General features: G+C 39.4%; 1 protein-coding gene across 1 annotated transcript; it reads left to right on the top strand.

Moving 5' to 3' along the window:
• The first annotated feature begins 5,344 nt into the window (after positions 1-5,344).
• On the top strand, positions 5,345-11,014 carry cssa12h1orf159 (chromosome ssa12 C1orf159 homolog). Its single transcript, XM_014132382.2, has 9 exons — positions 5,345-5,411; positions 6,194-6,278; positions 6,866-6,950; positions 7,142-7,237; positions 7,375-7,431; positions 8,471-8,605; positions 8,718-8,743; positions 8,914-8,944; positions 9,208-11,014. Exons 2-9 carry the CDS (start codon positions 6,207-6,209, stop codon positions 9,303-9,305), a joined length of 600 nt encoding a protein of 199 aa, XP_013987857.1. The 5' UTR covers positions 5,345-5,411; positions 6,194-6,206; the 3' UTR covers positions 9,306-11,014.
• The last annotated feature ends 4,664 nt before the right edge of the window (positions 11,015-15,678 follow it).

Here is a 15,678-nt window from a genome sequence, read left to right as displayed (position 1 = left end):
CGGTTTACTTCCTCTCCGGCATCTGAGTTAGGAAGGACGCCTGTATCTTTGTAGTGACTGTGTGTATTGATACACCATCCAAAGTGTAATTAATAACTTCACCATTCTCAAAGGAATGAGTGCTTTTTTTCTCTCCCATCTACCAATAGGTGCCCTTCTTTACGAGGCATTGGAAAACCTCCCTGGTCTTTGTGGTTGAATCTGTGTTTGAAGTCCATGCAACTTATTATGAGACTTTTTAAGCACATTTTTACTCCTGAATGTATTTACGCTTGCGATAACATATGGGTTGAATATTAATCACTCAAGACATTTCAGCTTTTTGTTTTTTATTCATTTGTAAACATTTCTAAAAACAACATTTCACTCTGACATTATGGGGTATTGTATGTAGGCCAGTGACATCAAATCAAATGTTTATACATTTTAAATTCAGGCTGTAACACAGCAAAAAGTGGAAAAAGTCAAGGGGTGTAAATCTTTTCTGAAGGCACTGTATGGTAAGTCTGAATTCCAAATGCTGAGAAGTGCTTAAATGAAAAGTGTAAAAAAGGCATACATTTCCGAAGTCTAAATTGGCCCCTTGGGTTGGCGAATTTTAGGAGATTCAAGTGCTTATGAAATTAGCACATTGGATGTGCAATTTGTTACATTTAAATTTACAATTAAAAATGAAAAGAAGATCAAAATACAATTAAAAAGTAATTTATAAAATTAAATCCACCAAGCTGTGGGGGCACTTTTTATAGGAGGGCAAAAGGGCAGTTGCTTGGTAGCTGGTTGAGCCCTATCTGTGCACGTGCCTGCCCAGATAATTAAAATTACCAATTACATTTTTTTCCTTTTGAATGTGACACTTTCCCAGTGGCTTCCATCTGCATTTCCACACCAAATTCAGAAATGATTTTCTGCAGGAGTTCAGAATTGCAGCCAGACTTCCACCACCTGAAAATCTGTTGAATAGAGTCAAGGTTGACATAACCACATAATTGACAATAGCCGAATGTAAACCTTGTAGACCTGAGGAAAACGTGTCTGTCTCTCTGTCTGTCTGTCTGTCTGTCTGTCTGTCTGTCTGTCTGTCTGTCTGTCTGTCTGTCTGTCTGTCTGTCTGTCTGTCTGTCTGTCTGTCTGTCTGTCTGTCTGTCTGTCTGTCTGTCTGTCTGTCTGTCTGTCTGTCTGTCTGTCTGTCTGTCTGTCTGTCTGTCTGTCTTTTTTCTTTGTCCAATAAACCCGTAAGAAACATAGTTTCTCAAAACATGACAACAGGGAGTTGTTTCAGGGCAGTGCAGTGTACTTTGAATGTGAAAGTGATTTTATTTGTTTTTGAATAGGCCTATTTAACATGCATAACAATTTATTTTGTATTTTTTTCAGAAAATGAAATATCCTTGGATTGTTTTCCTAACATCCACTACAAGTTGTGCACAACATGTGTAACAACCACCACAGAAAATTCCCAAAACGTTCTCATTAGGTTTCCAGGTAAGGTAATAACTAACACAATGTACCAGTAATGTTTATAGAATATACTGCCACAACAAAATGTGAGAGCAATGTCCTGGGAACGTTCTTGCAACATCAAGCCAATGTTTTATACAAACATTGTATAATCATCAGCACAACTGGACAGTTTTTGTGTTATGAGAATATTTGCCGCTGGAAGTTGAAACCAGTCCCCTTTTTGCACCCCTTACCCTCTGATTGTTTGAAGAGGCCCCGCTTACAAGAGAACCGTGGCTCAAACATTTGGGTTAAATGATTTGGAAGTATCAGTGACTGCCCTCATACAGTTTTTCTCAGTCGCTTTGGTGCATTTCTTAGATCAAAAGTGCCATTCTTGATACTACTTGTACAAATTCCAAATCATCTAGTCACTTGTGCACATCATTAAAGGAATTTCTTATTCCTTTAAACAAATTACAATTGCTTTTGTACATATTGCAATTGATAATGTACAAGTGTCAGCTTTTTTCCACATTTTCAATTGCTCATGTCATGTTGATCAAAATATAGTAGATGGTTCTCTGTTGAATAGTCTTACCCCTCAAAACATCTAGGCATTAGTTCCTTGCATAAGCCATTACATGCAAAATTGTTGAACTATTTGTCATATACTGTCAAGCATAGTTTTACACATTTCAATTGTTTTACACATTTCAATTATTAGACCTTTTGTACAAAAACGTGAATTGATGAATGGTGCAGGTGAAATTGACCCTCACTCATGAAGGAATGTAAAGCGTTAGTTCAACCAACAATCAACCAGTTGTCTAAATTGCTCAAAGGTGCATCTCATGAAGAATTCATTGGCAAGCATATATAGACAGACCACAACACAGAGTTGCAATTTTCCAATAATGGATGGACCAGGAAATGAACAGGGTCAACAGCCAAGAGGAGGAAGAAGAGGAGCAAGGATGCGTGGTGGAAGGCAAAACAGAGGAAGAGGCAGAAGAGGACATAGGCGCATATCTGATGACATAAGGGCCACTATTGTAGACCATGTTGTCAATCATGGCCTTACAATGGCTGAGGCGGGTCGAAGGGTGCAGCCGAATATTGGGAGATCAACCGTGTCCTCAATAGTTCAAACGTTTCGAAGAGAGAACAGGTATGTCCACCAATGTACAGTGCACAGTTACTGTATATAAGCAGTATACTGTATACTTCCTACAATGCTTCATATTACAGTAGTCCACTTGTATTTCACAGCATACAGAAATATACTCTATACAGATACATACTGCACCTTACATGCACCCACCTGTATGTTTTACAGTAATATGTGTGTTCGCATAGACAAACTATGTGAAAGTGTGCGATGCATCACTGCATTTTTCCCCACATAGGACTGCAAGATTACCTCAAACCGGTGGCAGAGGACGCCTTTTCACACCTCAACAGGAGGAGGCTATTTGCACCATGGTCCGAGCAAAAAATGCCATGAGACTCAGGGAAATACAAAGGACCATTATAGAAGACAACGATGTCTTTGAAAACATCCATACGGTTAGCATCTCAACCATCGACAGGGTGCTGCATAGAAACCAGATGAGTATGAAACAGCTGTACCGTGTACCATTCCAAAGGAATGAGGACAGAGTTAAGGAGCTACGGTACCAGTATGTACAGGTAAAACATATATCTATGTAACTACTTTACAGCAACATTTTATAGTGATACATAGTACAGTAAGCATAAACTGCACACATTTCCATTGCTGTGGAAGGAACATGCAATATATGTACATTTTATGTCACTCTTCCTTACCAAAACAAATTCAACTGTGTGTTCTGGGATATAGCGTATAATGGAGTTGGAATCAAGTGAACCCTCTCACAACTTTGTATACGTGGATGAGGCTGGCTTCAACCTGACCAAATGCAGAAGGCGGGGTCGGAATATCATCGGTCACAGAGCTACTGTGGATTTGCCAGGCCAACGGGGAGGAAATATCACCATGTGTGCTGCTATTTCGGAGCATGGTGTCCTAACCCATATCCCCCTTATAGGGCCATACAACACCCAGCATCTACTCAACTTTTTAGAGACTCTCTACAGGGCTCTCATCCCTGATGATGAGAGGGGTCTGTTTAGAGAGGATTTGCCAAAGTATGTGGTCATTTGTGATAATGTGAGTTTCCATCGATCAAACATCATAAGGCAATGGTTTGTGACCCACCCGAGGATGCTCATAGAATTCCTCCCACCTTATTCACCATTCCTTAACCCAATTGAGGGGTTATTTTCAGCATGGAGGTGGAAGGTGTACGATCGTCAGCCACACACACAGATGACCCTGCTGGCTGCAATGGATGCAGCATGTGAGGACATCACAGTAGACGCCTGCAGAGGATGGATAAGGCATTCCAAAAGATTCTTTCCACGTTGCATTGGAAGGGAAAATATGTGATGTGGATGAGAATATGTGGGCCGACAGACAGGAACGTCTGGATGTGTAGAGACAGCACTAGAACAGTGCTGCGGGCAAAGTTGTGCCTTAGGGGTGGTTTCCTGTGTTTCTTTCTAATTTAGTTTTTTTCCCTTTGTGTCCCTTGGGTTGTCCAGTCTCTTTCAATCAATAACCCACATACAGTAATATGTAAATAGTACTGTTGAAATTGATATATGCCATAAAATTGCAGCCTTGTGCATTTTCAATACAGTAACTGTCATCCAAACTGTAGCCTAAGTTTACATCAGGTAATACTGTCAAAGTACACACTTCCATTGACAACATGCCTAAACATTTTGACGACCTTGTTCGTGAACAATGACTCAATGACTTATCATTCTGATGACACTGACATGATCATTGGCATGAATATTTACTTTTGAGAGATGTACTAAGGATTTTTAGTGACTGACTAGCTTTAGAAACACATCTATTGTATATTGCAGTTTGTACAAATTGTTCTGAGAAATGCACTTATTATTTTGCACATGTTAGGGATGATGTGAAAAATGCACCAAAGCGACTGAGAAAAACTGTAATAAAGTCATGACTCATTAGACAGCCTGACAATTTTTCTGTTGTGATAATGTTTACTGATTCAGATACACTTGAACAATCTGTCATAAGGGTTAATAACAAGCACTTTCATATCTATATCAGTGTTATGTAACCATTGAAGAAGGTTCAAATAAAGTGTTGTGGTATTTCAAAATAAGTGAACAATTATAATAGTCATGTTTTTATTTGTGAAGATTTATAAAAGACTGCATTTGGATATCTTAGGGGTTATTGATTATGCATACAAAAAAAATATTTGTTGAAGACACAACGACGACATGGCCATCCATATTGTATCCTAGCAACTGATTGGACCAGCTGATGTTTGAAGATGAAAATCAGTTCAGTTAAAAAAAATATTTGGTTCAGTTCTCTTAGCAACAGTTATCCCTCTACAAAACCACAAAACAGGAAATTCAAACACTGAAATAAAAGTCCTCAATAGATAGCTCTTCGAGGCCAAGCGTGACATAATTGGTTAATAAGTCAAAAGTGTGTTGATTTAATAATCATGCCTTGTATGCTTTTTATTATGAATCCTTTAGGTACTCTCTGTTCAAGAATGTATATGAAATTCTTAATGTGAAGCAATGAAACGTAGTTTCTCATTTTATTAGCTGTCGAAATGTTCATTCTTCAAGACTCATTCACCTAAGTCTATTTTGCAATACTTTTTTGCAAGTCTAATTTGTAATGTATTTGTGACATACAAGTGATGTATAATGTATTTTTGCATTTATAGAACAAATAGCTAAGTTTGTTAGTTTGTGGCCAATGATCAGCTACTTTTATTTTGAAAGATGAAAAGCCAGAAGTTAATATTATTTGTAGCTAAATGCTGCTATTTGTACAGCAGCTGTCATCTGTCGAGCGAAAACTTGTGTGATTTGCAACGGTAGGTTGGTTTTGCTTTATTGATGATGTTCAATATAACAAATAACAGTTTTTCTATGTGATAGCTAACATGCTGATTATAGATAAGCTAGCTACGTTAGTGTTGTTCTTATTTGAATGGAAATCGAGTAAAAACTAGCTAACTTCTGTCGTCGAGCTAGAAGTGCGCATAACGACGTGATTGCTGACAGTCAGCCTAGCTTGCTATGATGTTAATGTTAGCTAGCTAGATTTGAAAAACTGCTTCAAAACGGCTTTATTGGCTCTGATTCAGTCTGTTAATCTTAGCATGGCTGGCTAGCTAGCTAGCTAACGTTAGCTAGTTATACAGCATGTGTCATGACTAATGACTGTAGGGCACGACATAGCTAACGTTATTATTTTTTTTAAATTTCTTTATTTAACCTTTATTTAACTAAGCAAATCAGTTAAGAAACAATTCTCATTTACAATGACGGCCTACCAAAAGGCAAACGTTTGCACCTGCACAGTCAGTATATCTCACCAGACTGGATGTTCCAGCCCGACTCTACCTGCTGTAGTTACTGTAGTAAGATACGGTATTTAAAAAAATAAATTAAAAAAAACAGTTGGAAGATGCTGTTTACGTCCAGAGCAATCAATCGTTGCATTTGTTGCCAGATTACTAGCTAATGTCGTTAGCCACCTCAGTCATTATCTGAGCTGTCATTTTTCAGATCTCTCAGGATACGCAGCTAACGTTATAGCTACAGATTTTGTTACTATAGTCTGGGAGTCAGTCTACCATTCTGTTTTTTCTAGGACTGTTCTGAATATGGCTGTGTCATACCTCATGGTCCTTTCAGCAGCTTTGATCCTGATCAGTCGTGAAACTCCAGTAACTAAGGTAGAGTAACATACAGTAACGTTACAGGTCATTCCTAAAGTGTTCAGACCCCTTCACTTTTTCCACATTTTATGTTACAGCCTTTATTAAAACGGATTTTTTTTAAATCTAAAAATTCCCTCATCAATTTATACACAATACCCCATAATGACATAGCAAAAACAGGTTTGTATACATTTTTGCAAATGTAAAAAAAAAAATACTAAACTGAAATATCACATTTACCTAAGTATTCAGACCCTTTACTCAGTACTTCGTTGAAGCACCTTTGGCAGAGATTGCAGCCTCAAGTCTTCTTGGGAATGACGCTATAAATCAAATTGTATTTTATTTGTCACATGCGCCGCATACACCTTACTGTGAAATGCTTACTTACAAGCCCTTAACCAACAATGCAGTTCAAGAAATAGAGTTAAGAAAATATTTACAAAATAAATAAAAAAAATCGAATCAAAAAGTAACACGAGAGAATTGCATAACAATAACAAGGCTATGTACAGGGCTACCGGTACCAGCCACTCCTGGATTGTCTTGGTTGTGTGCTTAGGGTGGTTAAGGTTTACAGTGTGTGTTTTTTTTTTTTGTAGGCCCTACATCAGAATCCCTTTGACTGCTGTGGAGAGCGACAGAGGCTGAACAGCTCGTGCTCAAATAGCACTCAATGCGAGCCAGGTACTGACCACCATGTCATCCTATAGTGCAGTTCTGTTAAATGTTATTCATTAACTTTAGAATTGCAACAGTGAATTCCTCGTACATTAGTAGTAGCCCCTTTTGGATTAGACGCATGTACTAGGATTAGAAAATAGACATGGGCCTTTGTTCTTCCAACATTTGAGCAATCATCAAATCTATTTACTCAGGATGCTACCTGCGTGTCCTTGAGAACAACACAGCTGTGTGTATGCACTGTGACTCGACTATTGCAGATCTTGAGAACTTCACCGCTTGCAACTACAGTAAGTGGACAAGTACTGGACATGAAAGCTAGGTACTATTGAATAAGAACGCAGGCCACTGAAGAGAGTTGGGGGGAGGGTTCAACAGGTGTCCTGACCCTGTTCATTTCCCCCCTTTATCTCTTTGCCTTTAACAGCATACATCACAGACAGGACCAATCGTACAACTATAACTACAGTCCTTCCCACAATTGGTAAGAAATGGTGCCAGTTATTCTTTACATACATTTTGGTTAATTCACAGGTAACTGCCAAAATAAAGGAAACGCCAACATAGTGTCTTAATAGGGCATTCTATAGGGTAGAAATCACTGTCTCAAGCGCCACTCCAGAATCTCCCATAAGTGTTTAATTGGGTTGAGATCTGGTGACTGAGACACGCACCCTTTAAAACCCCTATGCTCCTTTGAGACCCCTCTTTCAAAGTCACTGAGGTCTCTTCTAGTCATGCCAAAATAATGGGCAACTGGGCATTTTTATACATGACCCTAAGCATGATGGGATGTTAATTCCTTAATTAACTCAGGAACAACACCTGTGCGGAAGCACCTACTTTCTATATACTTTGTATCCTTCATTTACTCAAGTGTTTCCTTTATTTTGACAGTTGCCTGTGTGTTGAACTGTCAAAAACTGTATGGGCTGTATCCAAACTCTTCTATTGTTGTCATGCCATATGATTTGGGTATAGCACATATAGCAGGCATTGACATTAAGGGTTGTCCTGATGCCTGGGGAAAGTGACCTGAGCTGTTGCGCAAGTTGAGCCTGCTCTGAGTTTGCCCCTTTGGGCAGGTGATTCTTTTTTTAAAGTGAAGACGGCCTAACTGCAAAGAATTCCTGTCGCCTAAAATTGATATTTCTCGTTCCTCCCCATTGAAAAGTGAAAGACAGACAATTAATGGCAGTCGGTCAAGTGGAGCCTGTTCTGAAAAGTTATTTATTTTATTGATAACAACCAGAATACAAAGAATTCCAGAACTGATCATTCGGACCCCTCCCCTATGTGTATGTGAAAGGCAGGCAATATATGGCACTTCTGTATGTAAATAGCTAATTAAATATTTCAGGCAAGTGATCATAATCTTCAGGCAGCCAAAAAATACTCCTGACTTGACCGATGGGCAAGTTGATCCCTAATACAGCATGGGGCTAGACTAGATGAGCTGTATGTTTAGTGAGAACACTAGGAGTGATAAGGTTTATTTAACAATTGTCTGTCTGTGTGAACAGGTGGTCCGGGTGTGGCAGCCTCTCTTCTGTTCGGAACTCTGTTGATCAGCCTGTTCCTGATTCTCTCTGTTGCCTCCTTTTTCTACCTTAAACGCTCCAACCGTCTCCCAGGTATCTTCTACCGGCGGAATAAGGGTAAGTCGGTTCGATAATGGGTTGAATTTGAATAACTGTAAACAGGACAATAATTCTATGGTGTGCTCGAAATATGGAAAAGGTAACTAATACGTCTGGTGTACTTTCACAGCCTACATATTCCAACCAAATGAGACGGTAAGTCATTTTCAAACATTTCAACCGATTTATTGTGAAAAATGTACATTTGTAACAATGGAGTAAATGTATCACCACATCGAATAAACAATACATTAGAATGATTTTATATGCAGTACCGAAAATGAATATCAAGAAATATGACTTGTGAATTTTCATCTTTCTTCAAGGCTGTCATGATACCATCGGCGACCTCTTCAGGTAAGAACATTTCACTAAAACACTTCACAACCTTCGATAGGGTTTTTGGTTGTTGTTTCACTGAGAAAAATGTGTCTGTCTGGCAATTGCGTAATATCATTGTTTTCAATCGTTTTACATGATCTCACTCCTTTATCCTGGCACGATCTTAGTCAAGAGTTTGAACTACCTGCTGTGTGTGGGAAATGTCAACATTGGGGTCAAACCGTATCCTATTGGGTTTATCATCCTCCTCTCTCTCCATTGTGTTGTGTAATCTGTAGTTAGGAAACCCAGATATGTGAGGAGGGAGCGGCCCTCAGCAAACTCAGCGTCCAGCGCTGCCACCATCCCCACCACTACCACAGTCTACAATGTGTAGGGAAGGATGAGGTCCAATGGAGGAGGCCTGAGCCAGCTTGCTAGCAGGTGCCAAATGACAGGCTCAGGCCAGAGCACTTACAGTAAATTGGTGAGCATGTGTAGGCCTGTCCCTCCTCTGTAGTGTTGCCTAAGAAGACCGTTTACTTAATTCAAAAGCAGGTGGTGTCAGCTTTTTGACTCTGCAACACCTGCAGTATAGCCTTGTTACCGGAATTATGTTTTGTAATGTAAATAGACCTTAGATTATTTATTTTGAATCCATGTTTTTTCTATTTAGATTTTATTCTATTGCTGTCTAGAATTGGGCCAATTGTTTGTTTTACTTGAACTCTGTAGAGAATGGGATGAGGTGGACAGTGATAGCTTCAGTGATAGCCCTTAATTTGAGGTTTATAATTTCCAAGCTGATTTCAATATTCTTATTGTTCTCATTTAGCGAATCTTCTCATAGGAGTTTTAAATTGCATACTTATTTTTTTTGGTTTTTTGTTTCTCTGTGCTTTATGCACTGAACCAAACTGAATGTATTTTAATTTATTTAATACATGCACAAATACAAACACTACAAAATGAGAACATAATATAAAAACGCTTAAAGCTCTTTAAGAGCTCTCCTCGCATTCCATGAAAGGTGTGGATCTTCCAGAGCAACACACACCAAGTACGCTAACATGTGATCCACTGGCTGTGAAATATCTTAATGTCTTATTTAATTCATCCCAAAAAGATGGATCCTCAGAAAATGTTATTTCTCTATCAAGTAGGAAAATGGTCATCTAAATGTTGGATGGAAAATGCTTCTCAGTAAAAATCTTTATAATATTCACCCCAACACAGGTAATAGGACCTGAAAAAGGGTGCTAGCTAATATGACGTATGCTTTATCTGGCCATAATGTGGGAAATTCATGCTGCCATTTTGCCTGATCTTTTCAGAACCACTGCACATAAGCTATTACTTGAATTCCTTTATTTCAAGCATAAATTGTGACATTTGTTGGCTAAGAGTAGCAACTGTTGTCACTGTTGCCAAATATGTTGTGATGCTTGTCTTACCAAAAGAATGTGCACTAAACTGAAGTCGTTAGTGTGCCATTGATGTGAATTGTGCTCAAAGATTTCTCCAGGAAACGGGTGGTGATCGTTTTAAAGACAGGTGCATATGTTGTCTTTTGATTTATTATTGGGTATTGAGGGATCTCCTGTGGCTTTTTAGCAACACCTTGTATTAAATCAAGGGTGAGTATTTGTTTTGTTTTTTTCTTGCTGGAGGAACGGTACAACGGGTTTTACTTGCTAAACTTCAAGTGTGATTGAGTGATGATATGGTGAATTTAGGGACAAGTTATTTTTAAGTTACATTTTTAGTTATTTATGCTGGAAGAACTGTGGTATGAAGACATTTTGAGAACTAGTGTGACTGGTAATTCCAGTTTGTGTGTTCAGTAGGCATGAGTCTGAAGTGATGGTATTTCCAACAACAGGAACAACTGATTGTAAAATAATTTTAATCCCAAATAGAATTTATCCTTCTTACATTAGCTGTTGTACAGCCATTTGTAAAATTGTACATAGTTTTTATACAAATGATGTATTGTTTTTGTAATGTGGTATTTTGTACTTATTGATTCTAGTTTTACATTTATGAAGTATTTTCTGATTCTGAAGAGTATGTATGATTTACAAAAATAAAGCACCTTTCTCATAATCCTTTGGTTAGTTCATTTATTATAATTTAATATTTACATTACTGTTGGTAAATAGTAGGATTTTACAATAGGATGTGTTGTAAAATTGGAATAAACAGATTGCCATAGCATACTCTTTTCCCTATAACCTCTGTGAAGGCTGAGTACCTGGAAAGAGAAGAGTATTATGTGCTAAATACAGCTGCTAGAATCCTGACTAGAACCAAAACATTTGATCATATTACTCCAGTGTTAGCCTCCCTACACTGGCTTCCTGTTAAGGCAAGGGCTGATTTCAAGGTTTTACTGCTAACCTACAAAGCATTACATGGGCTTGGTCCTGCCGTACATACCTACACGTACGCTACGGTCACAAGACGCAGGCCTCCTAATTGTCCCTCGAATTTCTAAGCAAACAGCTGGAGGCAGGGCTTTCTCCTATAGAGCTCCATTTTTATGGAATAGTCTGCCTACCCATGTGAGAGATGCAGACTCAGTCTCAACCTTTAAGTCTTTACTGAAGACTCATCTCTTCAGTGGGTCCTATGATTGAGTGTAGTCTGGCCCAGGAGTGTGAAGGTGAACGGAAAGGCTCTGGAGCAACGAACCGCCCTTGCTGTCTCTGCCTGGCCGGTTCCCCTCTCTCCACTGGGATTCTCTGCCTCTAACCCTATTACAGGGACTGAGTCACTGGCTTATTGGTGTTCTTCCATGCCGTCCCTAGGCGGGGTGCGTCACTTGAGTGGGTTGAGTCACTGACGTGGTCTTCCTGTCTGGGTTGGCGCCCCCCTTGGGTTGTGCCGTGGCGGAGATCTTTGTGGGCTATACTCGGCCTTGTCTCAGGATGGTAAGTTGGTGGATGAAGATATCCCTCAAGTGGTGTGGGGGCTGTGCTTTGGCAAACGGTGGGGTTATATCCTTCCTGTTTGGCCCTGTCCGGGGGTATCGTCGGATGGGGCCACAGTGTCTCCTGACCCCTCCTGTCTCAGCCTCCAGTATTTATGCTGCAGTAGTTTATGTGTCGGGGGGCTAGGGTCAGTCTGTTATATCTGGAGTATTTCTCTTGTCTTATCCGGTGTCCTGTGTGAATTTAAGTACGCTCTCTCTAATTCTCTCTTTCTCTCTCTCGGAGGACCTGAGCCCTAGGACCATGCCTCAGGACTACCTGACATGATGACTCCTTGCTGTCCCCAGTCCACCTGGCCGTGCTACTGCTCCAGTTTCAACTGTTTTGCCTGCAGCTATGGAAACCTGACCAGTTCACCGGACATGCTACCTGTCCCAGACCTGCTGTTTTCAACTCTCTAGAGACAGCAGGAGCGGTAGAGATACTCTGAATGATCGGCTATGAAAGCCAACTGACATTTACTCTTGAGGTGCTGACTTGTTGCACCCTCGACAACTGTGATTATTATTATTTGACCATGCTGGTCATTTATGAACATTTGAACATCTTGGCCATGTTCTGTTATAATCTCCACCCGGCACAGCCAGAAGAGGACTGGTCACCCCTCATAGCCTGGTTCCTCTCTAGGTTTCTTCCTAAGTTTTGGCCTTTCTAGGGCAGTTTTTCCTAGCGACTGTGCTTCTACACCTGCATTGCTTGCTGTTTGGGGTTTTAGGCTGGGTTTCTGTACAGCACTTTGAGATATCAGCTGATGTAAGAAGGGCTATATAAATTTGATTTGATATTATATTATATTTGCAGCTGCAGTGTGTTTTAATAGGGAAGCAGGACTGGTGCTAGTATCCAAATGCAAGCTGCAGTAGGGGGTGCTGCATGACCTTCCCAAATCCACTGTCACATTGATTGGTAGTGACCAGTTTATGAGTTCTGGATTACTACAGTATAACTATGTTAACACGATCATTGGAGCACCTTCCCTGAGGATGAATTTTAATTCTTATCACTCAACGATATCTTATCTGTAAATCCTGAATAATTAATTCAGAGTGAAGTTAGACTAATCTTTTTGGGACATAAATAATGAGATGCAGCTGTGTGAAGTGTACTACTTTCAGGATGAGGAAATTGTATTTGAATATAGTTCTCTGGCTGCTTGGAAAAGAATCACCATGGAAGTTCAGATAAGCTTTATTGTGGCAGTAAGTCAGTTTCTGAATGTAGCTCTGCCTTGGTTGTATTGAACTGTGTCACTACCCGAGTCACAACACCTTTTATGATGCAGTGACTTTTATATAAATTTCATTTACGTATTTCTCAGTGTTTATGGATAGACATTTGATATAAAGAGCAATAAAACCAGTTTAAACACATGGTTGTATAAATAGTGTTTTGATCTTCTGACTTTGATGACTGGTGAAGTAGTAAGACATTGTCTGTTTTGGTTCACATCCTTGGGTATACTGATGTATTAATAAAATACAGTATCAGTCAAAAGTTTGGACACACCTACTCATTCACATAATAGTGAAGACATCAAAACTATGAAATAACACAGGGAATCATGTAGTAACCAAAAAGTGTTGAACAAATCAAAATACATTTTATATTTTAGATTCTTCAAAGTAGCCACCCTTTGCCTTGATGACAGCTTTGCACACTCTTGGCTTTCTCTCAACCAGCTTCATGAGGTAGTCACCTGGAATACATTTCAATTAACCGGTGTGCCGTGTTAATTTGTGGATTTCTTTCCTTCTTAATGAGTTTGAGCCAATGAATTGTGTTGTGACAAGGTAGGGGTGGTATACAGAAGATAGCCCAATTTAGTAAAAGACTAAGTCCATATTATGGCAAGCACAGCTGAAATAAGCAAAGAGAAACGACAGTCCATTACTTTAAGACATGAAGGACAGTCAATGCGGAAAATGTCAAGAACTTTGAAAACTTTGAAATTATGAAACTTTCTCTCATGAGGACCGCACAGGAAAGGAATGCCCAGAGTTACCTCTGCTGCAGAGGATAAGTTCATTAGAGTTACCAGCCTCTGAAATTGCAGCCCAAATAAATGCTTCACAGAGTTCAAGTAACAGACACATCTCAACATCAACTGTTCAGAGACTGTGTGAATCAGGCCTTAATGGTTGAATTGCTGCAAAGAAACCACTACTAAAGGACACCAATAATAAGAAGAGACTTGCTTGGGCCAAGAAACACAAGCAATGGACATTAGACCGGTGGAAATCTGTCCTTTGGTCTGATGAGTCCAAATTTGAGATTTTTGTTACAATCGCCGTGTCTTTGTGAGACAGAGTAGGTGAACGGATAATCTCTGCATGTGTGGTTCCCACCGTGAAGCATGGAGAAGGAGGTGTGATGGTGTGGGGGTGCTTTGCTGGTGACACTGTCAGTGATTTATTTAGAATTCAAGGCACACTTCATCAGCATGGCTACCACAGCCTTCTGCAGCGATATGCCATCCCATCTGGTTTGCGCTTAGTGGGACTATAATTTGTTTTTCAACAGGACAATGACCCAACACAGGCTGTGTAATGGCTATTTTACCAAGAAGGAGAGTGATGGAGTACTGCATCAGATGACCTGGCCTCCAAAATCAACTGACCTCAACCCAATTGAGATGGTTTGGGATGAGTTGGACCGCAGAGTGAAGGAAAAACAGCCAACAAGTGCTCAGCATATGTGGGAACTCCTTTAAGATTGTTGGAAAAACATTCTAGAGAATGCCAAGAGTGTGCAAAGCTGTCAAGGCAAAGGGTAGCTACTTTGAAGAAACTCAAATATAAAATCTGTTTTGATTTGTTTAACACTTGTTTGGTTACTACATGATTCCATATGTGTTATTGGATAGTTTTGATGTCTTCACTATTATTCTACAATTTTATTTATTTTTATTTCACCTTTATTTAACCAGGTAGGCAAGTTGAGAACAAGTTCTCATTTACAATTGCGACCTGGCCAAGATAAAGCAAAGCAGTTCGACAACATACAAAAACACAGAGTTACACATGGAGTAAAACAACATGCAATCAATGATACAGTAGACAAAAATAAGACTATGTACAATGTGAGCAAATGATGTGAGATAAGGGAGGTAAAGGCAAAAAAGGCCATGGTGGCAAAGTAAATAAAGTATAGCAAGTAAAACACTGGAATGGTAGATTTATAATTTGAAGAAAGTTCAAAGTTAAAATATAAATAATATGGTGCAAAGGAGCAAAATAATAAATAAAATAAATAAATACAGTAGGGGAAGAGGTAGTAGTTTGGGCTAAATTATAGATGGGCTATGTACAGGTGCAGTGATCTGGGAGCTGCTGGTGCTTAAAGCTAGTGAGGGAGATAAGTGTTTCCAGTTTCAGAGATTTTTGTAGTTCGTACAATGTAGAAAATAATAAAGATAAAAACCCTGCAATGAGTAGGTGTGTCCAAACTTTTGACTGGTACTGTATGTCCCTCAAACATACAGCCCAGTGGTCAAATTCAAGCCGATTTATGTGTTTTTATCATGAATGGGTAATACTATATGAGCTCCATTAGGCCCTATGTTTCCATTCACACCCATACTACAGTATGTCATACCAGGAAGAGCTCTTTATTTTTACAGTAAGACTCACTCCCTACTAAAGGTTTATCAAACAAACTTTATCAAATCTTTTGTCACTGTTATATGGCAAGATGTTTGTGTGTGTGTGTTTGTGTGTGTGAGGAGTGAGTAAGTGTTTTCCATTCCCTCCCACCTCCTTCCTGTTCTCCAGACAAGCC

Source organism: Salmo salar, chromosome ssa12 (assembly GCF_905237065.1).
Source record: "Salmo salar chromosome ssa12, Ssal_v3.1, whole genome shotgun sequence".
Taxonomy (NCBI): Eukaryota; Metazoa; Chordata; class Actinopteri; order Salmoniformes; family Salmonidae; genus Salmo; species Salmo salar.
This window is presented reverse-complemented; position numbering and strand designations above follow the sequence as displayed.

Bases quoted from the DNA above. Each gene is read 5' to 3' on its own strand.
- cssa12h1orf159 (XM_014132382.2), top strand. From the start codon at position 6,207: ATGGCTGTGTCATACCTCATGGTCCTTTCAGCAGCTTTGATCCTGATC. The intron at 7,432-8,470 runs GTAAGAAATGGT...CTGTGTGAACAG, and splicing joins TACAGTCCTTCCCACAATTG to GTGGTCCGGGTGTGGCAGCC. The intron at 8,606-8,717 runs GTAAGTCGGTTC...GTACTTTCACAG, and splicing joins CTTCTACCGGCGGAATAAGG to CCTACATATTCCAACCAAAT.